Source organism: Cornus florida, unplaced genomic scaffold (assembly GCF_030987335.1).
Source record: "Cornus florida cultivar Cherokee Brave unplaced genomic scaffold, ASM3098733v1 CherokeeBrave_3.0.0_Hap2_Chr06, whole genome shotgun sequence".
In the NCBI taxonomy this organism is placed as follows: domain Eukaryota; kingdom Viridiplantae; phylum Streptophyta; class Magnoliopsida; order Cornales; family Cornaceae; genus Cornus; species Cornus florida.
The window spans coordinates 39,239,670-39,266,223 of record NW_026775576.1 but is presented as its reverse complement, the minus strand read 5'-3'; the positions used below and the strand labels follow the sequence as shown (position 1 = coordinate 39,266,223).

Here is a 26,554-nt window from a genome sequence, read left to right as displayed (position 1 = left end):
CGGTGGCGGTGGTGGAAGGCGGCGGTGGTGGCGGTGAAAGGCGGGGGTGGTTGTGGTGGAAGGTAGTGATGGTTTTTAGACTTGGAACATGAGAGGGATTTTTTGGGAAGTTGATTTTTAAAAAAATTTACTTAGAAATAGAATGACCATTCTATAGATTTAGTTGTGGAATAAATTTTTATTTCCAGGAATGGATTTTCATTCCAATGGAAGACCATTCCCACTTTAAATTGCATATCAAACAAAGGAAGGGTTAGAATGAACATTCCATTTCATTTTATTGCATTTCTGCACACCAAACACAGCATTAGAGGTGATGAATAAGCCTTCTACAAATTCTAGCCCAATTTAATAATTCACGCAATACTAATTCAATTATGCCCTTAATTTATCACTTGTTACAATGATATATACTCTGATATCATCAATTAATGATTTTTTTCATGAATTGTATTACCAATTTTAAACTTGATTTATTATCAACATTAAAGATTAAAATTACAACTTGATCAGACTTGTTTTCATACAAAATATTACAAATGACAAAGTTTCATCTCACAATACCTTTGTTAATGATTATTTAACTAAAAACTAATAAGTTTTGCGCAAACATATTTAATTTTTCATAATTATGATAATCTTTAATTTTTTAAGTAAAACGGTTTGAGGTCTCTAAAAATATTCCATAATCCGTCACCAAGTATACGTCTTTCCGTGATTCCATCCCACATGCATCCCAATAATTGTCTTGTATGATCGCAAAGGAATTTGGTTTAAATCTTACCCCAAGTAAAAGGTAGAATAAGGTAGCACTAGTTAAAAAAAAAAAGAAAAACAAAAAACACAAAAACGGTACCTCTCAAAAAAAAAAAATAAAAAAAAAAAAATAAATAAAGAAGAAGAAAAAAGCAAAAAGAATAAGATAGCACTCAATAGATTAATAAATGCTCAACTTTTTGCTACCCAAAAGTTAGCACGAAATCTAGTTTGGTTAATAATACAAACTTCTTCGGTCCTTTCAAGTTTCAAATTATACAAGTTACCTAAACAAAAACGTTTTAAGTCTGTGTAGCAAATGTAATAATATAGTCAAGTTCACACCTCCCACATGGTGGGACATAAAGCTAGTGCACTAAAACAGTACGTGTTAAATTTCTTCTTCTTTTTTATTTTATTTTATTTTAATATTTATTTTCCATCACTATGATTCAATTGCACACATTAATGATAATTAAGGTATGAAAGTGAAAGTGTTCTTTTCTTTACCAAAAAAAAAAAAAAAAAAACCAGATAAGATGAAAAAAAAACAAATAAATTTGACCTTGGTATAAGTTTTCTTTGACATATTAAATAAAAAATTGAAAATCAAACTTTATGAAAAAATTGACCTTTGTTATTTGATGTATTGGGTTGCCCAAAACATTCTCATATACGCATAGTTTGCACTAATTATATAGCCACAAATGAGAAGCCTTAAAAAACAACTAAAAACTAAAAAATAAATCCAAAACTAATATATATATCTTCATCAAAAACCATTTTTGTAATTAACACAACTTAACGTGATATTAAGTGATAATATAGCTGACATATTATTTAAAAGAGTAATTTTATGTAATTAAGGGTACTGTTATAGTGATGTCATGATATCTATATATATATATATATATATATTTTTTTTGGGACAAGTACATAAGAATGGGTTTTTTTTTTTAAAAGAATTTAAAGTAGTATTACCATACATATTATACATATATAATATGAAAAAACAAATTATATATATAGATACGCATATAATATTATATACATATATAGAGAGAGCCGCACACTCATAATCCCAACTAGAAAACAAAATGTCGGTTCACGAGGGCGCGCATTTGCGCACGAAAGCAACCAAATAAACAGAAAAAACATTAATGGCTCGCCTTTTAGCTAGCCAAAAGCAGATTCCTGCGAGAATTGCTGTTGCTGTCAAAAACCACGATCACATTAACGTAAAATTCTCGCAAATTTTCTCGGGAAAATGGTGGTAGGAACCCCTATCTCACACATTATCCAACTCATCTCGGGAAAATGTTGGAGAAAACCACTCTTTCCCACGGTTCTCCAAGTCAGTCAAACCCTAGCGAGATAATTCTTAACGATAACGACGCCCCATCCGTGATTCACCTCTGGTCTCTCTCTCTCTCTCTAAACATAGAAAGACAGTCTCTCTCTATCTAAACATAGAAAATATCTCATCTATATATATACATACACACACTAACTCTTTGCACTTCACGTAAACCACTCGTACCTTACACGATACTCTGCTCTTTGTGTATCTTCAATTGCTTGACATACTTGTCGTTGTTTTTGACAAATTCAAATTATTTTCCCATTTTTTTCTACTGTCTTAGAATATCTACTATGTAATAATTATATTTTAGATAATTTTATCCCAAATTGTCGCATTCGTTGATTGATTCATCATTTGGTCACTATAAATACAAATTGTGCTCACCATATGTTTGTATATATGCGTAGTACTTGAAATTTAGGCATTCCTGGTGTTGTATGATAAGAAAACAATGAAGTCTTTGATTGTGGGTGTTGTGTTGTCTCTGTTGTGTGGGTGTGTTTTGGGTAAGGAGTGTACTAACATTCCTACTGAGCTATCATCAAAGACTGTTCGGTCTTCGCTGTTGGCTTCGAAGAATGAATCTTGGAAAAAAGAGTTGCTATCGAAATACCAATCCCTTTCGAGACCAACAGATGATCCATCTTCGATTTCTACAAGTTTTCTTGCGAGAAGGGTGTTATTGAACGAGGACAATTGGGCGATTTTGTCCAAGAAAGTGAGGAATTCAGCTAGTTTTCAGCTGCCTCAGACCCTCAAGGAGGTGTCTCTTCATGATGTGAGAATTGACCCTTCATCAATTCATTGGGTGGCTCAGCAAACAAACTTGGAATACTTATTGATTTTGGACGTTGATAGCTTGGTTTGGAGCTTTAGGAAGACGGCTGGGTTGCCAACCCCCGGCAAGCCATACGGAGGTTGGGAGGCACCCGATCAGGAGCTCCGGGGTCATTTTGTAGGTTAGTAAATCTTTAATTATGTTTGTTAAGACTACGAGTATTTGATTACTGATTCATTGATATTCATATATATAAATTTTTTTTTTACTTAGTGTGATTATGTACTGTTCTTTTCTTCATATATACAGTAACATTTTGATGCCTAGGTTAGTTAATTTGTTTGTTGCCTTACCAATATTTGATTACTGATTCATTAATTATATATATGTATATATATATTATCACTGTTTTTTACGTACTTCATTGTGTGCTTACTACTTTTGTTTTCTTCATATATACTCATACTATGCAAATAAAAGCATTGTTTATAACATTTTTGATGTCTTTCTGAAACTTTATAATCAATTCTATACATTTGTATAGTAATAAATTTGAATAGAGAAATAGGCCTAGAATGAAGGATTTAAAATTGTTCTGCCTGTCTCATTTTTGGAATTGTGATTCAGCTTACAGATACTTAAATAAAGAGTCCCAACCTGGAAGCGTTTAACACTCCAGGGTTATAAATATTGTGTTGTTTTTGTCTGTTGGAGGCAATTTTTATGCTATGAGTATGTTGGTGCGGCTGTCCATGTTTCGTAATTACAATCTGGGTTTGTAGTGTTTTTAGTTCCTTAAAAGGGGCGTCCTTCTACAGTTCTACCATTTACTATCATTGTTGGAGCAATATATGTGGGTTGGTCTGAAATATATATTTGGGTTTTGTTTTTTCAAAACCTTGATTAGTCCTTCATTCTGTGTAGTCTGTTTGTTTCTTGTTCTTTATTATGATATCTTTTTGAGTTTTAATTCTCCGTACTTCGTAGCAGTTGTATGATCTTCGGCTTTGGTTCTTGTGATCATAACCTGTTTAATAGCAACTATTAAAATGCTTTTGCAATATTGTAGGGCATTATCTGAGTGCCACAGCTTTAATGTGGGCGAGCACTCATAATGATACTGTCAAAGAGAAAATGACTGCATTAGTTTCTGCGCTCGCTGCCTGTCAGGATAAAATGGGTTCAGGGTATCTTTCTGCTTTCCCAACTGAGTTTTTTGACCGTTATGAAGCTATAAAACTTGTGTGGGCACCATACTACACCATTCACAAGGTAGCAACTGTTTCTAACACTATTAATAGTTGTTTATCCATTTCTGCTATTTGCTTTAACTTCTGAAAAAACAGAAGAAGTTATTTTGTTTCTGTTACACGACTAGTATCTTTGTCTTCTTTTCACAGATAATTGCAGGTCTGGTAGATCAATACACGTTTGCTGGCAATGAACAAGCTTTAAAAATGGCGATTCGCATGGTGGAGTACTTCTACAACCGTGTGCAAAATGTGGTAACAATGTACAGTGTAGAAAGACACTATCTATCATTAAATGAAGAAGTTGGTGGCATGAATGATGTCCTTTATAGGTTATACACCATAACGGTGCGTAACCCTCATCCACTGAGCTCCTTTAGCTGTTTTCCCTGTATATCTCATTCTATTAGAATAAGTTTAACTATTTGTTGGATATATCTCAAGTAATACAACCTTATTGAATCCGTTCATGTTTCATAGGACATTTGAGAAAACTTTATATGCTATTGTGGAAATTTATTTTAACTAATCACATCGAATGTTGTGGCTTCCTTTTATATCATTGGGTTTAATGGAAATTTTGCCCATCTCTCATTCTGAATTGAAATCGGCATGTAGTTTTACTGCCTTTCTATCATAGTAATATATGGTGCTGTAGTTCCTTTTACTGCAACATATCCTACCTTAAGAAACTAATCTCATTTCATGATCCTAGTAGTCAGCTTTAAAGAAAGCATCATTATAACAGTATTACACTTATAAAGTAAGCTCAGCTCCATCAATGGCATCATATATTATGAGGCTGTTTGTAAATTGTCCGTTTGGTTTACTTTTGGTATTATTAATTGTTTGTAGCTTTTTAATAATGTAGTCTATTATATTTGCAATTTTCACAAATATTATTTAACTTCTGTTCTGATATACGCGGTTTATTTGTTACCATGTGCAGCAAGATCAAAAGCATTTATTTTTGGCTCATCTTTTTGACAAACCCTGTTTCCTAGGAGTGCTTGCAGTACAGGTAGCTTGTCATTTTCTTTTCTATATGCTGCTCTAAGTTTCCTGATGGTTTTGGGTTTTTTTTTTCTGTAATCAGTACATACCATACCAAAGAGTATAGTTTTCATCTTGGAAGAACAATACATTGTTTCCTGTCATTATATCATTCGCTTGATGTCAAGCTAAAAGATAGATAGACTAGATAAATGAATTGTCCTTCCATTGTAATAAGCAAGGAAGTTGAACTTTCACATAAGCACTTTTGTTATGTACTTTGGATAGTCGGAAAATTTAGTTTATAGTTGAACACTTGAACATTTGGAACTTTTTCTTGGGGATGGGGGCAGCTCTTTTCCGGACAGATCTTGTAGAATAGACAAATTTCCAAACTTGGCATGGAACTATCTCAGAGCCAGTTTGGGGGGATGGAGGACTCATTATACTGTTCATAGGTGCCACAAAATATCTCTCAACTGCTTATCACAGTATTGCGTACAATTGATCACAGTCACCAGGAATAACTGCTTGTGTAGATGCACATACGCAGCTCACCATTTGTCAAATATATAATTGGTCTTGATAAGTACAGCATTTCAATAAAAGGCACCGTAGGGTGTGTATCCCCCTCATACATACATATACCAAAAAGGATCCTATATTTACATGCAGAGTCAGATTCATGCTTGATGATAGGAATTTACATAGACATGTAACTGACAATATACTCCCTATTACCAGGCGTAGGATTGAGAGTATGGCATAGAGTTGGTAAAGGTTCTTCTTCTAAAACTGAATGTTACGCATCAAAAGCTGGAGCATATCTAGTTAGTTTCAGTCCACACAGTTCTGTTGGCACTATAATTCAGTCAATCTTAAGTGGGACAGATCCTAATTTTGGCAGCATATGTTGTATAATTTCTTGTAACTAAAGCGGGTCACATTGACAATGTAAAAAGTTTAATAATGCGTGGAAGTCAATTCTGATATATTAATTTTTATTTGTAATATATATGGGAATCATTTTTACTGAATAATTCATTACCAGTGATTTCAAGACACATCTTGAATTAATTATTTTTCTAGAGTAATTAAAGCTTAAATCTGAGTTGATCTCTGATATGGACATATTGGTTCCTATTTCTTTTTCCTTATTTAAAGTTAAATCTTCTGAACTTCATTTTTTTTTCCTATTAAATTCAGAAATTAAATATACTACTTCATTAACTGATTCTAATGTTTCAGTTGACTTCTAATTAGTGAATGAATCGAATGATCTTATAAATAAGAAGTATGACTAATTTCAGGACAGCTCACATGACTTCGGAGACAAAAATATTACCAATGATTGAATGATGCTTTTTAATGCATTACTGTAAGTCAATGTGTTCACTTCTGCCGAAAATGCTGATTGGATTGACATAAACTGCTCTGTAGCTTCCCAGTTATCTCACAGATATAATGGAGATTTAATTCAGATCCCCTTCCCTAGCATATGTATTCTCAACAGTTGAGAGGAAAATTTTACACCTTGGCAAGAAACACACTTACACACCCACATTGCCCCTTAGGGGACTTGAACCATCGACCTTTTACTTTGGAAGGTGAGGAAGTACCACTAGGCTGCATACAGCCTTTGGTGTGTATTTTACTATCTGTAAGCCTGTATTGCCTTTTTAAAATCAAATGTGTTACAAAAACATGAAATTTAAATATATATATATATTATGTTTTATTTTTTGTGTTTGCATGACCAAATATTTAAATGTGTTTTCCAATTCCCCAAATAGTAACTAAGTGACAATAACAAAGAAATAGAAGTGTAGAAAAGGAAATAGGAAATGTGAAAACTCAAAACCAAAAAGGGCTTGATAAATTAAGAAAGCCTTAATTTGGAGGGTTGAAGAATTGGTTAGTTTTTGAAAATTCTTTAATATATTTAGTTATATTATCTGTGAAAACTGATCCATGCATTCCTTGTTGGGCTTCTAGGTTTTCTATTTAAGTAGTGAAAATAACGAAATACAAGCTGGTGTTATTCAATTTAACAATTCACTATTAGGAATTTAGACATGAACTGATTCATATTTTAATTATTCAAAAAATTGAATCAATTCATTGATCTTTTACTTCTCTCCTTGATGCAGGAAGCTCTGATACCAATTGGAATCAGTGCTTTCTACGTCAACTGCTATCTGAACTTCCAATGGCCTTCCTAATCTATACATCACAAAGCTTAGCATCGCATATATTCAAGATTTCTTGTGTATTTTGATTTCTGTGATTTAAATCAACCACATAATCCATATTATTCTTAATTCTATAATAACATTGCTAAATTTCTGTTTTTTATTTGTAGGCTGATGATATAGCTGGATTTCATGCCAATACACATATTCCACTTGTTATTGGTTCTCAAATGCGGTATGAAGTTACTGGTGATCCACTTCACAAGGTAAATGGCTATAATTCTTTTTAGTATCAGCCCTCAGAGCATCTTAAATGAACAAAGCATTTTTCTTGATTGCAGTTTTTAGTATTATTATGCTCTTTTTTTTTTTTTTTTTTTTTTGGCCTTTTGATATTGAGAGTTTGAACTTCTGGTTTATTACTTTGTCTAATCCTGAGGGCAAGAAGCTACTTAGGCAGCGACTTTTTTTACTTTTGTTTTTGTTTCGTTTCGTTTTTTTTTTTTGGTGAAACAAACAGTAAACAATAATGCTTTTGAAGTTCAGAGAAATAAAAATGAAGAAGGATGAGAACTCCTTTTACGAGTAGATAAAACTATCAAATATAAATAAGTGGAGCACAACTACTCATCCCTCAACAAAGTAGTTGTCCTAATAATCTAAAGGAGGTAAAAATAACCTCTAAAGAAGTAAAGCGAGAACCCTATTGGTTGGCGAAATAATCTACCTCCTTATTGGGCTTGTCAATGGATTGAATTTGGTTATAAATTCAGTACTTCAATACAAATTTGATAAAAAGTGCAGGCTCTGTCATCATTGTGATGAACCAAATTGAGTCCATTTGTTAACCAATGGATCAGCCTTGGCTTTATAGTGATCTGATCCAATTATAATCACTTACAATGTAAAAATATTAATACATGTAAAATATTTATAGTATAGTATTTATGCATAACATAAATGTAGTGCGGAAAAGATACATAAATATATTTCATTTGATTGAGAATTTAATATGAACCATTATCTTATTTGACTTGTGCTTAATTTTAGAAGCATTGCATTATTTTTAAAATTTATTTAGTTCCATTTTTTTAGTTTGATTAGACTCATCAGATTATTCTTTTAAGAGAATGGATACAGTCACCTCTGATTCCATTTAAATCTGATCCATTTCAGGTTTTATTCTGATTAATGGACCCAGAAGTCTAAGTTATATATACAAAATTGGAAGAACATAGATCCATAATCTCTATTATCAAATTAGCATAAAACCAATAATCCAAGGCTTCGGGTTTAAACCTGTTGCACCACATACTCAAATTGCCTTAAAAAATTGCCTCACTTAGGCATTTGACACAAAAATTTCTGCTTTGCCGGCATAATCTGTTCACTCTGGTTTGTGGAGTAGAAAACTGTAGTCCTTAAATATTCCTCCATTTCTATTGAGAAGCATTCCAGAGGGAGCAATCGTGGAAATTGATTTTAACTCTGCCCCTTTAGGTAGCGGTTTTCTTGCTGAAGAATGACTATTCTCATCGTTTGGATCATTGTTTTATGATTTTTTATTGCAGGAGATAGCGATGTTCTTCATGGATATTGTTAACTCTTCTCACGCCTTCGCAACGGGAGGGACATCATCCGGCGAGTTCTGGTACAAACAGTTGGAATTTTAAATAGTGTTTGATAATGACAACCATCGGTGGAAAGCTTTACTGCTTATTTGTCGTCTTGATTGTTGAATTTCCTATGTGATTCTGGTTTGTTCTCATTTCATTAACCCACGAACAGGACGGACCCAAAGCGATTGGCAACCACTCTGACAACTGAAACTGAAGAATCATGTACAACTTATAACATGCTAAAGGTCGGTTGCTTAGTAAAATTTTTGAGGGAGAGGATTTGTCACTCTCTTTGTTGTTGTTTTCCTTTTCTTTTTCTTTGGGTGAAAGCTACATTTTATGACTCATAACTCGACTCAGTCAGAAATGCTATGGGTTGAGGTTTATACTTTTTAATTGAGTTAGCAGGGATACTGGGGAATTTTAGGAAAGAGTGAGAGTGAGGTTTCATATAACTCAAAAGTATAAAAAATTTCTGTCAAAACATGACATCACTTTTCACGTTATAATTTCTATTATTTTAGTTTAAAATCTCTGTGTTGTCTTTTACCAGCATCAAATGGCATATAATTTTGTAGGTGTCACGCCACCTGTTTAGATGGACCAAAGAAATAACATATGCAGATTATTACGAGCGAGCCCTGACCAATGGTGTGCTGGGCATCCAGAGGGGAAGGGATCCTGGAGTGATGATCTACATGCTACCAATGGGCCCGGGACTTTCTAAGGCCATAGGCTACCATGGATGGGGAACACAGTTCGATTCTTTTTGGTGCTGCTACGGGACTGGTCTGTGATTGAAACCTCTTAAATATAAACCATTTTTTTTCCCTAAAATAAAATCTTTTTGCTTTTCAGTAAGTGACTTAAAAATGCCCAACAAACCCACCCCCCTCTCTCGTTTTTTTATGATACTAGTGGGTCCATGTTTTTGTCTCTTCTCATTGCTCCACCCAATTGATGATTTTTTTTTTTGTTCTGCTTGCCAAGGAATCGAGTCATTCTCAAAGTTGGGAGATTCAATATACTTTGAAGAAGAGGGAAAAGCTCCAGGGCTTTACATCATCCAGTACGTATCCAGCTCGCTTGATTGGAAATCTGGGCAGATATTGATAAATCAGAAAGTAGAACCTGTTGTTTCATGGGATCCTCGTCTTCAAGTGACACTGACAATCTCCTCGAAGGAGGTAAATGTTCCCATATAGAGAATCTAATATTGTTCTTAATTATATTAGATTATTTTCGTAACAGAGTTCTTAGTTATTTTATTATAAAACTGAAGCAAGAAACTCAAAAATTTCTCAGCAGCAGAACAAGGAACTGCCTCCATTATTCCTTTTACACCGTCCGTCTTTTAATTTGATGTGGGAGAAGTATCGTTCTAACTAGCATTCAATCTGGAAGTAGGATAAACTACCTCCATGAGAGTAATTTTGTGTTTATAACACGAGTTTTACTCTGTTGATGCTACATGTACAATTCTCCATAGTAATCTATCTCATTTCAGAAACCCTTTCTAGGTTACAATTTCCCTACCTTTTGATCATCTTACAGTGAAAAAAACATCATCTAATGATAAACTTTGCTATTTAGTCCACCTTTAAAGATATGAGCAGGCGGTGTCTCCTTTTTGTTGAGTGAGGTTGCACCCCATCTCTCTCTCTATCAATCAATCTCTCTCTCTCTCTCTCTCTCTCTCTCTCTCATACACACACACACACATGCATGTGCTCATTTTAAATAAACCATAAATAGATAAATAAACCATAAATAGATGCTGTCCGTGTGTGTAATAGTATAGCGTCTATAATTTCATTGATTTGATAAAGAGGTAGATACTATAACAAGTTAAACTCGTGAACATCATCATCTCGTCCATGTATTGTATGAAACAGTACAAAATCTAAACCATCTGATTTCTTTTGGCTAAAAATAAGACTAAAGGTAAGCAGGACACAAGAAGCTGACAACATTGAAAAAATTATGAATAAATTTTGGAGAAATGAAGGGGAATTCCATGTTTGAGGTAGTTTACCTTCCAAAAAATGAATAATATGTTTACTATTTTGCAGAATTTATTTATAACTGAAATTGTTGATGGGGTTATCTTAAGCAGAAGAAGCCGGAAAAAGGGAAAAAAAGAAGAAAACATTAATATTTAACGATTTATTAGCTATCTACTTGGATGCCAATGAGGAAATATAAAGTAGATATTGCAAATTTTCCAGAACGTAAATAAAATATTTTTTGGTGGGTAGATGTTGGAACCTTAATTTTGTAATCATAAGGTTCAAGTTTCTTCTCCATGTCTTCTGCAACCAAATAGAGCAAGACCTATTGAGTTACTCTTACTCATCTTTGTTCAAGTGCTTTGCTAGTTTCAGGGTTGTACAAAATTTTACAGATTCTTTTCTCATGCTTAATTTATGGATGCAGAAAGGGGCAAGTCCATCATCTACTTTAAATTTGCGAATTCCAAATTGGGCACAGGCAAATGGTATTAAGGCAACTTTAAATGGTCAGGGTTTGCCACCACCAACACCAGGTTTGAACTTCCATTTTCCTTTCTTCTATTGCCTTACTGTACTTTTCTTTTAAATATTATGATCGTTTTCACGTCACTCAGTATATCATTTTGCAAACAATGAAATAAAATAAATCTTGTGTTCCGTTATACCTTTTGCTTTTTGATGCTGACGTAAAAGTCCCTAATTATTGCCATCTTGATGCAGGTCAATTTTTACCAGTCACTAGACAATGGAACTCTGGTGACAAAATCACTCTTGAACTGCCCCTAAGTCTTAGAACCGAGGCCATTAAAGGTATTTTCTTTGGATGCTTACATAATAAATTTTAAACATTATGATGGTCAATATATATTGAACACAAAGTAAGATACTTTGTGTTAGGATTAAACTAACAAAAGGTTTTGACTGATGCTTCAGATGATCGGCCTCAATATGCCACCGTTGCAGCAATTCTTTATGGCCCCTACCTTCTAGCTGGTCTGACAAGCGGAAACTGGGACATTAAAAAAGGAAATGCCAAGTCCCTCTCAGATTGGATCACTCCGATTCCGGAGTCATATCATTCTAATTTGATTTCCCTCTCCCAAGGTTCTGGAAATACAGTATTTGCCCTTGCAAACATAAACCAAAAAATTGCAATGACGGCGTTTCCTTTGCCCGGCACTAATTTGTCTGTACCGGCCACCTTTAGACTTGTCTTAACGGACTCAGCTGCTTCCTCGAACTTTGCTGCACCAAAAGATGCTATTGGGAAATTGGTCATGCTGGAACCATTTGATTTTCCAGGTATGGTTGTTGTGCCGGCTAACGGAAACCTTATAGTTGGACCTCCCGGCAGTAATTCTGTTTTCCACTTTGCTGAGGGATTGAATGGGAAGCCCGGAACAGTTTCATTAGAGTCTGATAGCCAGAAGGGTTGCTTTGTGTATAGTGGGGCTGCAGGGGGAAAGCTTACCGCTGGTCAAACCATCAAGCTCCAATGCCAATCCGGGGCACCACCAGATGCTGGATTTAAGGAGGCAGCTACCTTTGTGTTGAATAACGGAATAAATGGGTATCATCCTATCAGTTTTGTGGCAAAAGGAGCGAACAGGAATTTTCTTCTCTCCCCTATCTTTAACTTCATGGATGAACATTATACACCATATCTCAACATCACAGCTTAAAAACTTCAACTACGCTTGAAGAATAGCACAATAAGATTTTTCTGTCCTCTGCTTCTGTAAGGTGGCAGTGGCAATTTTCCTTTTTAGCGCCAATTAGATTTATTATGTACATTGGCTAAGTTGCCCATGTGGGGTGTCTGATGTAATTAGTATACATAAAATGAATGTTGGTTTTAAAGCTTGTCTCTTTTCCTGGTATAATATTGTTCTACTTTGTAGTATTGATTCAAATGACACCACTTGTAATAGTTTTCATGCACATGCCTCTAAATCAATCATGTTGTTCAATGAACTTGAATCTTAATGAATTTATGAGTAATATTTTTGTATTGGTTAATTTCGGTGTCAAAATAAGTCTGGTTCTGTTGTAATTTGACGTATTATTCTTGGGTCTCGACGTTGGAAATGGAATGACAAAATTGAACGAAGTGAAGTGCGAGTTAAAGTATGTTGGTGAGGACACTCTGTATGTTGGTGAGGACACTTTGTAGTTTATTTTTAGTTTTAGGACTTTGAGACTTTTGAGTACAATTGGAAAATTTTCAGGTCTGTGTGATGATGGATTGGGCCAACTTTTATATACTGGTCTAATGTGACTGGGTTTTTTCGGATGTCCTACAGGCAAAAATGGACCGGTCCAATTAGCCTGGAACCAAAATAGATATTGCAGTTTTAGTCAAATTTGGATTTTGCATAAATTAAATTTGTTTTTCAAGTATATTTACTCTCTCTAAAATCTATATAAACTTTTTTTCTCCTAGGTTTTTAGGGTTTTTGAGCCTTTTGAGATTATCTTTAAAGTGTTTTTATATTTTCAATCTGAGAGCACATACTCTACCCGAGAGTGATTTAGGATAATTTTCTTTTTCTTGCTCGGGGTTTAAATCATCATTGAAAATCCAATCGGTTCTGTTCGGAAAAGTACGGTTTTGTTTTACCTTCTTTAATTCAGATTTGTAAAAAGGGTATTCGAGGAGTGTTAATTTTCTAGAGCGTTTGGATAGGGGAGTCACAAATAACCATTCTACAAGGATTAAGAAAGTCTAGAGCGTTTAGATAAGGGAGTCACAAAACCAGAGACATTTAACAATTAGTTTTTGGTAGAGCGAAGTGGGTGTGAGCTTGAGTTAGAGTTTGTTGTACTTTGCTTTGTGATAATGAATCGTTTCGCTTGGGACTGCGAAGCGAAAGTCTCCATGATTTTTCTCTTAGTTCATAATAATGGATCGTCTCGCTTGGACTGTGCACTCGCCAAAAACACCCTCATCAACAGTATATTACTCTCAAACAAAAATACTCAAGTTAGCTAAAGTCCAGTGTCACAATTCTGGCATCACTTTGATTCTAAAGCCAATCATCAAAACTAGGCACACAAGCAACATTAATATTAATATTATGTTGCTTAAATTACAATATTGAAATCAAATACAAGTTATTATCACTATGGGTAAAGCGGACCGAACCGATACTATGACTTGCTTAAATTACAATTGAAATTAAATATAAGTTATTATCGCCTATGGATAAAACTGATCCAACCATACAGTTTGGTCCGGTTTTATAATTCTAGTTTTAAAAAGTAAAGAATAGTTGATTACAGCGGTATTGATGCATTAGTAACGAAAAGGGCACTATTGGAACTTTCAATTTAAAAATAAAATAATTACATCATGTTGACTGAGTTGACCACTAAAGGACTCTTTATCAAAGGGAACTCCGTGTTACAAAGATGCTAACCTAACGAGCTGAAGAGAGAGGTTGGTGTAATTTGACAAACAAGAGGAGGGTCAATGTATGTTAATAAAAGCTTATATATGTGTATATATATATATATATATATATATATATATATATATATATATATATTACACGCCATAAACTTCGAATGTATAAGAGAACTGGGCACCCTAAGCCGAAACAAAAGGTTTGGTTAGAAGATCAGCCAGCAACCAAACAAAACAACCAGACCTAAATAAAAGGCCAAGCCCAAATCAGAAGAGGCCCAACTTAACAACATCACAAAGCCCACCCACCAAGTAACTAACTACCTATTACCTAAACCAGCTCAACTTGGCGGGAGAACATCAACACAATACACACAGCAGCCATGGGAGGTAGCTAGGTAGGTGAAGGAGAAAATGAGATTTATCTGGCAACCTCCAATCAGAGGCAATGGTTTCAGCATTTGGGACACTGGCATTGTTTCACGGAGAAAAGCCGAAGCCGAAGCCGAAGCCGAAGCCGAATACAATCAACAATGGCATTCAAGGTCTTCTGAGGAGGAGAGGATTTCTATTGGAAAGTCCGATTGTTCTCAATGTATGTTTCCAAACTAAAACTCTGCGGTACTTCAATTTTATGATGCCCAAATTTAAAAGTCACTCTAGCTATTAGGGTTTGTATAAAATCCACGCTTTTCTTGTAAACTATTCCAAATAATTTTTGAGTAGGAACATTGATGGAATAGGTGTTCATGACCATACATTGGGTTAAATCATAAAGTTCAGATCAGACTTGAACACGGACACACCCACTCGGGAGCTGGGCGATCTACCAACTAGGCGGTAATGCCTGGTTGAAAGGTTATCTTGAATGACCAACAATAGACAGAACGTTTATGCCAATGGGTGTTGGTATTGGTTGTGAGATAGCTCTAAGGGTGTGATGGGGAGTATCGAACTTGTTGGGTGAAGGGATCCGTTGGATAAGGTCACCGCTGTCGGGATTTGGAGGAGGAGGGAGATTGGTGATATCCCATCTAGGGGAAATGAGGTAATAGATGTGTCTAGGCCATAACCACAAATCACTGGACAATAGGGATGACACTTTAAAATATTTGTTGCTGTTCCAACCTTGTCTAGGATTAGGTGATAGTTCCTGAACCAGTGGTCCACATGGTAGCCAGTTGTCAAAGAAGACCATTCTCGATTCGCCATTGTTGACTTTATGATGCACAAGAGGTTGAGCTAGGATTCTGTTTCGAAGTAATTTTTCTTCAGAACCAAGAGCAACTGTTTGGTATCTTTAGCTCCCAGAAGCTCTTGCGCTTGATTAGGTGCTTTGCTGTAAATTTCTTCCACATGTTGTTGGTGTCATCAGTACATAGGGTCCAAATGTGTCTAAGAATTGCAGCTTTGTTCCACATTTGGAGGTCAAGAATGCCAAGCTGAATTGGACCCTATGTTCGGATTTTTTTTTTTTAATTTTTTCTTAGCTGGTACTCACACATACATGCATCCACTGAGGCTTGAAACCCGGACCTTCCTTTGGGAAGTAAGAGTCTGATACCGCTAGGCCACTGACCTCCCTTTAGGAAGAAAGAATGCCAAGCTGAATTGGTCCTACGTTCGGATTTAGTTTGTTTGTTTTGATTCAAGTCGAATTGAGTTAAAAAGTTTTTAGGTTCTGTCGTTTTATTTCTAGTTAGTACTCATTTGGTTCCATGGTTGACCCTATTTAGTTGAAAAAAATAAAGAAAAAAATACAAGGACGATTGATAACTCGAATTTGGTTCCAAAGTTGTACTTTAGGTAGGCCAGAGTTGTTGCCTGCATTCATGGTTTTGATGAAATAATGGCAGGTGCATTAGTAGATATTATAGAGGGTACAATCAGCAAATTGGACTTAAACTAACTTGAGTATGTTTGTTTGACAACTTGATTCAATTTGTTATCTTGAGCCAATATTGTGACGAGGCATTTGAGTGAGTTTTGCATCTTAATCTAAGAGATGATGGACTATTTATTAATTGATGATGAAGGTGTTCTCTTCACAATAGAACCCTAAATCTTATTGTTCTTTAATTTTTGTTATATTATATTACCATGTGCGTTTAGAATGTTTTCACTTTCTATTTTAGCAGTTACAAGAAAGTATATTATGTGATTTTGCTTTTTTCGGTGGAAACAAAAACCATAAATAACGTTTATTAACACCTGTTGAACAAATACAGAAATATCTTCTTTGTATCATCATTAATCATATTTTCTGCAAGGCATGCTCAATTTATCCCTCGTTCAACAAAGACAAGATGTAGGTGATCATAATAAGACAAGCTATATATACCAAACACTGATTTAATAGAGAAGAAAAAATAAAAAGATGTACTTGTTTGGAATGAAAAGTGTTTGTGTAGTAAAGCACAAAAAACACACATTTTACAAATACATGTACAAACATATTATATTTAGAATTTCATATCTACCAATATTATACCAGAAATAGAGACGGACTTAATTTTAAAACTAACATTTATTTTTTTTCATTTTTCCCAAAAAAAAAAATAAATAATTAAAAGCCAGCATACTTTACAACTTAGACAATGCACATAATAAATTTAATAGGATGCAGAATGACAGAAAAATCTTTATTATGCGCTATCACTTCAGTGATAGTTGAAGTTTTTAAGGATTGAACTTGAAGTATAGTGTATAATATTCATCCATGAAGCTATTAAATGGAGTGAGAAGAAAATTCCTTTGTGCTCCTTGGGCCACAAAACTAACAGGATGATACGAATGTGCTGATTTGCCCAACACAAAGCTCGCTGCATTCTTAAATCCGGCATCTGGTGCTGCCCCAGCAGCTTGGCAGCGGAGAGTGATGGTTAGAGTGTCGGAGTCTTTTACGGGAGCACTAGACACGAAGCAACCCTTCTGGCTACCGGACTCCAATGAAACTGTTCCGTCCTTCCCACTCAATCCCGGAACCAAGTGGAAAATAGAATTTTGAGTTTTTGTGCCGGGAGCTGCAACCATGAGGTCTTTATTAGTTCCTTGGTGTACCACAACACTACCTGGAAAATCTAGTGGTTCTAGCATCACCAATTTCCCAATAGCTTCTTTTGGTGTGAACCATTTCGGGGGACCAGCAGCTTCCTTTAGGATGAGTCTAAAGGTGGCGTCTATAGCCTTATTAGTGCGGGGCTGAGGCATGCTGGCCATTAGAAGTGTTTGTCCTTTTTTGGTTAGTGCAACCGTCGAGTCCCCAGAACCTTGGTGGAGGGAAATCAAATTAGCATGATATTGTGGTGGAATTGGAGTGACAATTTCTGAGAGGGACTTAGCGCTTCCTGTTCTTAGGGTCCAGTTTCTGGTTGTCATAGCAGCTAGAAGGTAGGGACCATAAAGAATTGCCTTAATGTTGTCATATTTAGGCCTTTCATCTGAAGCATATATCAGTTGAAAACTTTTGTTAGTTTCATCCCAAACACAAATTCACTTACTTTGTGTTCGATACAGGTACATTGAACATCATATGTATAAAATTTGTTATATATGAGAGCGTCCCAAGAAAATACCTTTAATAGCCTCAGTTCTAACATGGAGGGGAAGTTCAAGAGTGATTTTGTCACCCGAGTTCCATTGTCTAGTGACTGATAGAAATTTACCTGCAGCGTCATCAGGATGGAGAGAATTATGAACTTTAACCCAAGATTCTCAATTAACATTAAAAATATTTAAAAGACAGATACGGAAGAGAGGAAGATGGAAGTTCGAACCTGGAGTTCCTTGAGGCAAACCTTGACCATTTAAACTTGCCTTAACACCATTTCCCGATACCCAACCTGGAATTCGAAAATTTAAAGTAGATGATTGGCCTACTTTCTGCATCCATAAATTCAACATGGAATGCTAGTTAGAACCCTACTTCCACCACAACTTATTAACAAAATAACTAAAATAGTATAATAAAATAACTAAGAACTAAAAACTCTTTTATGAAAATAAACTAGTATAGTTAAAACAATATTAGATTCTCTATCTGCTAAGATGTACCTCCTTCGAGGAAATTGTGAAGTTAACTTGAAGATGAGACTCCCATGAATTAACAGGTTTGACGGTCTGATTTATAAAAATCTGCCCCATTTTCCAGTCAACCGTGCTCGATATGTACTGGATGATGTAAAGCCCCGGAGGTTTCCCCTGTTCTTCAAAGTATATCGAATCTCCTAACTTTGCGAATGACTCGAGTCCTTGACAAGCCAAAAAAAAAAAATGTTAGAACTGCATATTAACTAAATTGTGAAACCATAAGGGAATAGGAATGGAAAAAAAAATTGTATATATATGTCTACTTAGAGGTTTCAAGTCCAGACCTGTCCCGTAGCAGCACCAAAAGGAATTGAACTTATTTCCCCATCCATGAACGCTGTGGGCCTTAGAACATCCATGGCATAGTGGCTTCATGTAGATCATCTCTCCGGGAATCCTTCCCCTCTGGACGCCCATAATAGAATTGGTCAGGGTTCGCTCGTAATAGTCTGCATAGGTGACGTCTTTGGTCCATCTGAACAGGTTGCGCCCCACCTACAAAATTCAATTATATGCTGCTAAAAACACATTCTCGAGAGAGTTAAAAGAATATTTAGATGAATCAAGTTATGAGTCGTAGAAATGCAGACCTTCAGCATGTTATAACTCGCGCATGTTTCTTCGTTTTCAGTTGACAGAGTGGTCGCCATTCGCCTTGAGGGCTGCCTGCTCATGGCCGGGTTGCGCAAATGAGAAACAAACCAGAAATCACATAGGAAATTCAGCAGTAAATAAGTATGAAGTTTGAGCTGTTTCTACCAGAACTCGTTTTGTGATGTCCCTCCTGTTGCATAGGCGTGAGAACTGTTGACAATCTCCATGAAGCTCTTCGCGATGTCCTGCCATGCAAAATCATAAAACAATGATGATGAATCGTACAATATTAGATTTTCTCTGTGAATTTATCTCTTAAGTTTGTGGATTTAAAGTTGTTCTTTGTTCTAACGTTTCATAGCTTCCCCTTTGTCAAATGATACAATTAAAGCCATTGTTCAGCAATAGAGATGATTGATCTATTTCTTCTGATTGTGTAAATAAGATAAATGGTTTATATTGAATTCTTAATAAAAAGAAATATATTTATATATCTTTTATATATGCATTAGTACATATATGTTATGTGTAAATACTGCAATATGAAATTTTTATATATGAATTACATTCTGATTGATAATAGTTGGATGAGATCATTATAAGGCCAGGGTTGAAATGAGTTATATAGCCATTTACCTTGTAAAGTGGATCACCAGTAATTTCATACCCTGTTTGAACTCCAACAACAATTGGAATGTGTGTATTGGTATGAAAACCAGATAATTCATCAGCCTACAAATGAAAGACTTAAATTTAGCAATGTTATTTGAAAAATAAGAGTAATATAGACGATATGGTTCATTTAAATAAATAATAATAATTTATTGGTAAGAAATTTTATGTGAGTAGACATTAGTCCTATGGGAATTTGACAGTTGATAAATTTAATAGACATCAGTCTCTACCTACATAAATCAGTAGAGTTGTCGAACTTTCAAACTCAAAATCATTAATCATAATTCATTGGTTGGAATTAAGGCTATCTTACCTGTAGTGCAAGCATTGCAAGGAAACAGGGTTTGTCAAAAAGACGAGCCATCAATAAATGCTTTCTATTTTTCTGCACATGGTCACAGATAAAAGGATAATATCAGAACCAGAAGTTAAAATATATTTGATGCTAGAAGTTAAAATAAAGTGATAAAAAAAAAAAAAAAAAAATTTCCTCATTGTGTGGATCATATAAGAAAATTTTGTCAATTTTAAAGATCAAAATACCTTAAATACTCTTAAGATAAAATAAAAATATAAATGGTTAAAATTATTCTAAAAGAATGAGAATGTGAAATATTTCATAAAACATAACAAATACATTCAACAATTATCTCTACATGGTGTGGATGAATTTCTTACTTATCGATGAACAAAAAATCATTTTCATTATATATATATATATATATATTCAAGAAACGATTAAAATTATTCTAGAAGAATAAGAGGTTACTCACCGTTATGCCGAATATCTGGTAAAAGAGTTCATTCAAGCCACCATATTCCATATTCAAAATGTTATAGTGTCTTTCTATTGTGTACATCGATATCACATTCTGCGTACGCTTGTAGAAGTATTCCACCATCCGAAGCAATATTTTAAAAGCTTGTTCATTTCCCGCCAATTTGTATTGATCCAACAGACCTGCCATTACCTATGAATACCAGACTAAAAAAACATTAGTACATACAGATAAATCCTCTCCAGTGGAAAGTAGTTGGTAGTGATGTACCTTACCAAAATGTTAATATGAGACCGAACATCATAATATTTTTGTAACGCACGCACTTCACTTATTAAACGGGACAAGACACTAAAAAGCTACGCAGGAGAAATGATATTAAAATTCTATTGACAGTAATACAGTAATGACCTTGTGAAGGGTGTAGTATGGTGCCCAAGCATACTCTATCTGTTCAATTCTGTCGAAAAGCTCCTCCTCGAAAGCAGAAAGATACCCTGTACCGATTTTATCCTGACAGACCGCGAGCGCGGAAACTACTGCAGTCATCTGCTCTTTCACAGAATTATTATGAGTGGTCGCCCACATTAAAGCTGAAGCACTCAGGTAATGCCCCACAAAATGGCCGCGGAGTTCGCCATTCTTGTTCGGTCGCTCCCAACCTCCGTACGGCTTGCCTTTGGTGGGCAAATCAGCCGTGTCCCGAAAGCTCCAAACCAGGCTATCAACATCCAACATCAACATGTAATCGAGGTTCGTCTGCTGAGCCTGCCAATAAATCGAGTTAGGGTCCGTAATTCTCACATCGTGAAGAGACACGCCCTGGAGGGTATTCGGCCTCTGGAACCCTGTGGAATTGTAAACGTTCCTCATTTTCGCGGGCAACAGCTTCCAAATATCCTCCTCCGTCAATGGCTTTCCGGTCGGAAAGTAACTGGAGGCGGACAACAACGCATCAGGCCCGTCCAACACATCTCTTCTGTAAACATCGTATTCCTTCAACAACTCCTCCTTCCATGTTTCATTTGCCGAATCGCCGTACTGTGCTCGAATTGATATGCGACCAAAATTGTTGACACACTCCTTACCCAAAGCGCGCACACACAAAAGAGATAACACAACCCCTGCAACCGAAAACATCATCACCATGGAAGACTTCATTGTTATGCACCATAACAATGAAGATAACAATGATGATGATGATGATGATGATGGGTGGTTTAAGCTACAACAACAATTTATGTGTTTATATATAGATATATATAGACCAATTTATATTTATAGACTTTACCATAAAACGAAAAAAAAAAGCAAAAAAAAAGTGTTTATATTTATGGAGATCAAATCATGAATCAATGAACCTAATTTGGGATGATAAGAATGGTTTCTTGCTAAATAAATCAACATTATCTAAAACAGAGTTGAAACAGAATAGATATTCTATTGTTGGTGCATGAGAGATTACTAATTATAATAGTGAATTGACAGTGACAAGGATAAAAATTGAAGTAGAAAAAAAATTTGTGGAAATGAGTTTAAATTTGTCAAGAACAACGGCAGTTATGTATGTGCGCGCGTGCATATATATATATATATATATATATATATATATATAAGTACAGTATATATCAATCAACTAATTGAAGATAAACAAAAAGCAGTGTATATCCTGTTTTTATGCCCTTCTTATATTAGAACTAATTATTTGCAATTATAATTACTATGCAAATATTGATTTTTTTTTTTGGCAAAACCAACTTATTGATTGTTGAATCATGTTTAATATTTTTCTAAATAATTGATATTTTTGGTTAGTTAAGTTTATTAATTTTTAAACTATTAAATAATTGGTCTCTAAAAGTATAAGAAAATTAAGTTGGACGTTACCTTTGCTTTCTTTTCTTTTTGTTTTTTAATTACTAATTTCTTGAATTTGTTTTCTTATAAGCATTTTGTACTTCTCCTTTCTCTCTCTCTATGAATATATACCTGTATGTATACATATGTATGTATGTATATATATATATATATATATATTTGCGTCTCTCTATATATTTTACATAATACATACTGTCACTTCTCTCTCTCACGGTTTCATACCAATTTTATCTCACTCTCACTCTCACTCTCACTCTCACACATACTAAGATTTAGGACTCCTGGGGCCTCTTTTGGTACACACGAATGTAATGGGCTTTCCAATCATTCATTTGTTTAATTGGTATGAAATTTTTAAAAGTGAAAATGACCATTTCCTTGGAATTAAAATTCATTCCAATGAATAAAAGTCCATTTTACAACTAAACTTATAATATGATCATTCTATTCCCAAATAATTTAATTTAATTTAATTTAATTTAATTTTTTTTTTATTATAAAAAAATCACGTTGCCAAACCCTTCACCTTTCATGTCCAAAACCACCCATTCTACCGCCGCAACCACCACCACTACCACCAACTCCACTACCTTCCACCACCGCCACTTCCACCATAGTCACTGTCACCACTATCGCTACCTTCCACCGCCACCACCACATTATCGCCGCTGTCACCACTACAGCCGCCTCCACTGTCTTCCACCATCGCCACGACAACCTTTGCCTTCCACCATCGCCACCTGCATTGCCTTCCACTATCGCCATTGCCACCACCGTTATCACTACTCTCACGGCCTTCACCTACACTATCATCACCACCACCGCCACCTCCACTGCCTTCCATCACTGAATACACCATCACCACCTTCCACCACCACCACCACCCCTGCCACCTTCCACCACCACCACTGCCGCCTTCCACCACTGCCATATATTACTACCACCAGCTTCCTCCACAACCACCGTCGCCACCTTCCAACACCACTGCCACCTTCCACCTCCACCACCATCGTTGTCGCCATCCACCATCGCCACTATTTTTTTGAAAAAAAAAAATTTCATTAATTTAAATTATAGTGGTATTTTGAAATTTTCAATTTGAAATTCATTCGATTCTAGATTTTAATGTAATGACCCAGATTTTTCTAGATTTTTTCGAGGTTTTTTTCTTTTTTTTTTTTTTTTATATTATTTATTTTTTGTGCCTCGTTTGCATGCTACACGGACCCCGAGGGCCGTTTAAGTCATTTTTTGAGCCTAGAGTTTTAGAAATGCATTTTTATTTATTTTAAGCCAATTAGAACTGACATGATTATTTTTATAATTTTTCGAGGGCTCGGGAATTCCTTCCGATTTTGCCAATTGCATTGAGGGGCATTGTAGGTACTTCACTCGAATATATATATATATATATATATATATATATATATATATATATAACTAGTAGAGGAGATATTTTGTGGGACAAGTATGGTATTGAGATAGAAGAGGGAGGGCATTATGGTAAGTTTGCATAAGTTAGTAACCACCTAGAGGTTGACACTTGGCAAAAAGAGGGGCCACACACACATTTAGAACTTGCCAAACCTCTTCCTCTTCCTCCCATTCTCGGCTAACTTTTCTCTCTCTCTCTCTCTCTCTCTCTCTCTCTCTCTCTTTACATTTTCTCTCTCTCTATATATTCATTTACTACATTCTTTAATCCATATTTTGAGAGCCCTAAAGTGAGATTTAGGCTTAGACCAAAAAGAGAGATTGGTTCTACTCATCAAAGGCTACGTTTTAAGATCAATCTTGCTACCGTTTAGGGGAATTCGAAATTTGGTGTGTCTTAGGGCTTGTTTGGCTAAGCATCTTGAGGTAAGGGTTTTCTAAGTCCTTAAACTTTGCCTTTTATTGAGAACTACTATCATGTTTTTCCTTTAATTCCATGTCCAATGCTGCATCATAATTTTGGTGCTAGATGAAAGATAATGATGTGTTTAAGTGTTCAAAGCATGCATATATGGAACAAATGTATCATTCTATGTTGAATGTTAAGTGCTAGCATGATTATGTTATATTGAGTTATATAAAGAGCATGCTTGTAATTAATTGTTGGAAAGATGACATGCTTGTATTTATTTTGTGGAAGGTTACTATGCTTGTGCTTAGTCTTTGAAAATGCCATGTTACGATCACGTTATTTAAAATGTTATGGTTATTCAATTGTTGCTTTGTTGATGAAAATAAAGATAAATGATGAAATTGACGTATATGCATGGCATGGGGGAAAAAGGGAAATGTGAAAAGGGTTTTGAAATGGTTTTTATAAAAAGAAATCAGATTTTGCGAGTCCAGTGTTAACTTGACCTAGAGGGAACGTGTGTCGAGTTAGGACGCATAAAGTTGATTATGAGGCTCTAAATGGTCGTCAATGTAGAGGCCAGGGATAGCTAATCAATCTCGCCTCGGTAATGTCTATTAGCGTTTTCGGTGTAAGTTAGGGTCGGTAGAGACCAAAGATGGGAGATATGGTGCATTGCATTTCATTTTATGCACAATTTTATTAAAATGTATAGTTTTCATTGATGAAATGTTACTTGTGATAAAAATGTGATAAAAACCCCAATGCATGATCCCGGTTTCCTTTTTATCCTTTTGTGTATTATGTGGCTCAAGGGAGTCCAAAGTTGACGTCTTAGGCGACTTCTACTGAGCCTCTGTGCTCACCCCTTCTTTTAACATTTTTTAAGTCACAACAAGGAAGTGGTTGATGACATTCCTCCACAAGTGTAGTAGAGATTGATGAAACCCTCTTTTGTATTTTTGTAAACAATGCTTAACTATGACGATTATTTTTTGTAAAGATGATGTTTTCCTTTTAATGTATAAGGCATTGTATTTAAGACCTTAAGGGTCTTTAACTTGTAAACTTATTCTTTTGGGATGTTATTTGTATAATTTGGGTATGTAAGTGATGAGGATGATAACTATGTTTTCACTTTAAAGTTTTGGGACGATATGCAATTTAATGATGTATTTTGAACCATTATTGTAATACCACTAATTTTCTGAAATTTATTTAATTATTTTAATTGCATTTTTATTTATTTATATGACTATTTGTGTATGTGCTTTTATATTTAATTGTGTGTTTAATTGATTAATTATTTTATTTGAATTAATTAACTTAATTTATGTTGGCTAATTGTATGTGCATTTTTATTCGCTTCCATGTGATGTGTTTGTGTGATTGAATTGTTTTTAAATGTTTAATTGAATTAGGTAAATGACTTGTTTATTTTATTTTATTTTAAGAATTTGGGTTATACCTTATGGACCAACTAGATGGGTCTTGGACTATTTGTGTGAGATCCTAAATGGGTTAGATAGTGACCTATGGGGATTAGTATATATATATATATATATATATATATATATATATATATATATAATGAGGTGTATATATATCTATATTATTTTCATTAAAAATAATGTTTGTCATTTGTGAGTATACTTGGGAAGTTTGGTGTGGTTTAGCTAATATGTTCCATTGGAGGGTCCAACAACAGAATGGTGTGAGAACTTTTACTAATGATATGGGACAACAGTTTCATGTCAAGTCTTGTAGGAATAAGGTTTTCAAATGCTATTCACAGTTACTATGTATTATATTTGGAATGAAAGGAATGGTAGACTTCACAATGAGTTAGTTAGGGCTCTTTCCATTCTCTTGAAATGTATTGTTTAGGATGTTTTAGATATTGCAAGTGTATGTCTCCAAGAAATTATAAGTTAGTTAGGGGTTTATGGTTATTGCAGGGCTTGTCTGCACTTCTTTAGGCTTCTATGTGTGTGTTTCAGTGAGGTTGTTTTAACCCCACTTACTTCTTTGTACCATATTGTTATATGTTTATAAAATTTTCTTCATTTAGGAAAAAAAATGTTTTATTAAATTAGTTACCTAGTTTGAGATTCTCAGACGTATGTTTATAAAATAGGTAGTATATTTTATCTATATATATACATAGAGAGTAGATCTAAAAAGAGAAAAAGAGAAAGCTAGAGAGAGAAGGAAAAATAAGAAAAAGGACCATTAGAGAAGAAGAATAAAGAAGAAGGAGTTTAACTTTCGATCCGAAAGTTTAAGGCAAGTTCTTTGTTCTACACTTCTCCCTTAAATCTATG

General features: G+C 34.8%; 2 protein-coding genes across 2 annotated transcripts; one reads left to right on the top strand and one right to left on the bottom strand.

Moving 5' to 3' along the window:
* The first annotated feature begins 2,023 nt into the window (after positions 1 to 2,023).
* On the top strand, positions 2,024 to 12,982 carry LOC132311346 (uncharacterized). Its single transcript, XM_059809232.1, has 12 exons — positions 2,024 to 3,078; positions 3,967 to 4,169; positions 4,298 to 4,495; positions 5,097 to 5,168; positions 7,503 to 7,598; positions 8,904 to 8,983; positions 9,121 to 9,196; positions 9,530 to 9,740; positions 9,942 to 10,138; positions 11,388 to 11,496; positions 11,684 to 11,773; positions 11,897 to 12,982. The coding sequence occupies exons 1-12, from the start codon at positions 2,571 to 2,573 to the stop codon at positions 12,643 to 12,645; spliced, it is 2,589 nt and encodes an 862-aa protein (XP_059665215.1). The 5' UTR covers positions 2,024 to 2,570; the 3' UTR covers positions 12,646 to 12,982.
* A 4,019-nt stretch (positions 12,983 to 17,001) lies between these two features.
* On the bottom strand, positions 17,002 to 23,228 carry LOC132313967 (uncharacterized). The gene is made up of 12 exons (XM_059812899.1): positions 22,975 to 23,228; positions 20,918 to 21,731; positions 20,501 to 20,698; positions 20,041 to 20,112; positions 19,689 to 19,784; positions 19,218 to 19,297; positions 19,049 to 19,124; positions 18,743 to 18,953; positions 18,413 to 18,619; positions 18,146 to 18,244; positions 17,945 to 18,034; positions 17,002 to 17,809 (listed from the first exon to the last, which is right to left on the bottom strand). Exons 1-12 carry the CDS (start codon positions 23,226 to 23,228, stop codon positions 17,049 to 17,051), a joined length of 2,958 nt encoding a protein of 985 aa, XP_059668882.1. The 3' UTR covers positions 17,002 to 17,048.
* Between the last annotated feature and the right edge of the window lie 3,326 nt (positions 23,229 to 26,554).

Bases quoted from the DNA above. Each gene is read 5' to 3' on its own strand.
- LOC132313967 (XM_059812899.1), bottom strand. From the start codon at position 23,228: ATGGAAGGCAGTGGAGGTGGCGGTGGTGGTGATGATAGTGTAGGTGAA. The intron at 19,785-20,040 runs GTAAGATAGCCT...TTTCATTTGTAG, and splicing joins TTGCAATGCTTGCACTACAG to GCTGATGAATTATCTGGTTT. The intron at 18,954-19,048 runs GTCTGCATTTCT...TGAATTTTGTAG, and splicing joins CGAGTTATAACATGCTGAAG to GTGGGGCGCAACCTGTTCAG.
- LOC132311346 (XM_059809232.1), top strand. From the start codon at position 2,571: ATGAAGTCTTTGATTGTGGGTGTTGTGTTGTCTCTGTTGTGTGGGTGT. The intron at 8,984-9,120 runs GTACAAACAGTT...ACCCACGAACAG, and splicing joins ACATCATCCGGCGAGTTCTG to GACGGACCCAAAGCGATTGG. The intron at 11,497-11,683 runs GTTTGAACTTCC...ATCTTGATGCAG, and splicing joins TTTGCCACCACCAACACCAG to GTCAATTTTTACCAGTCACT.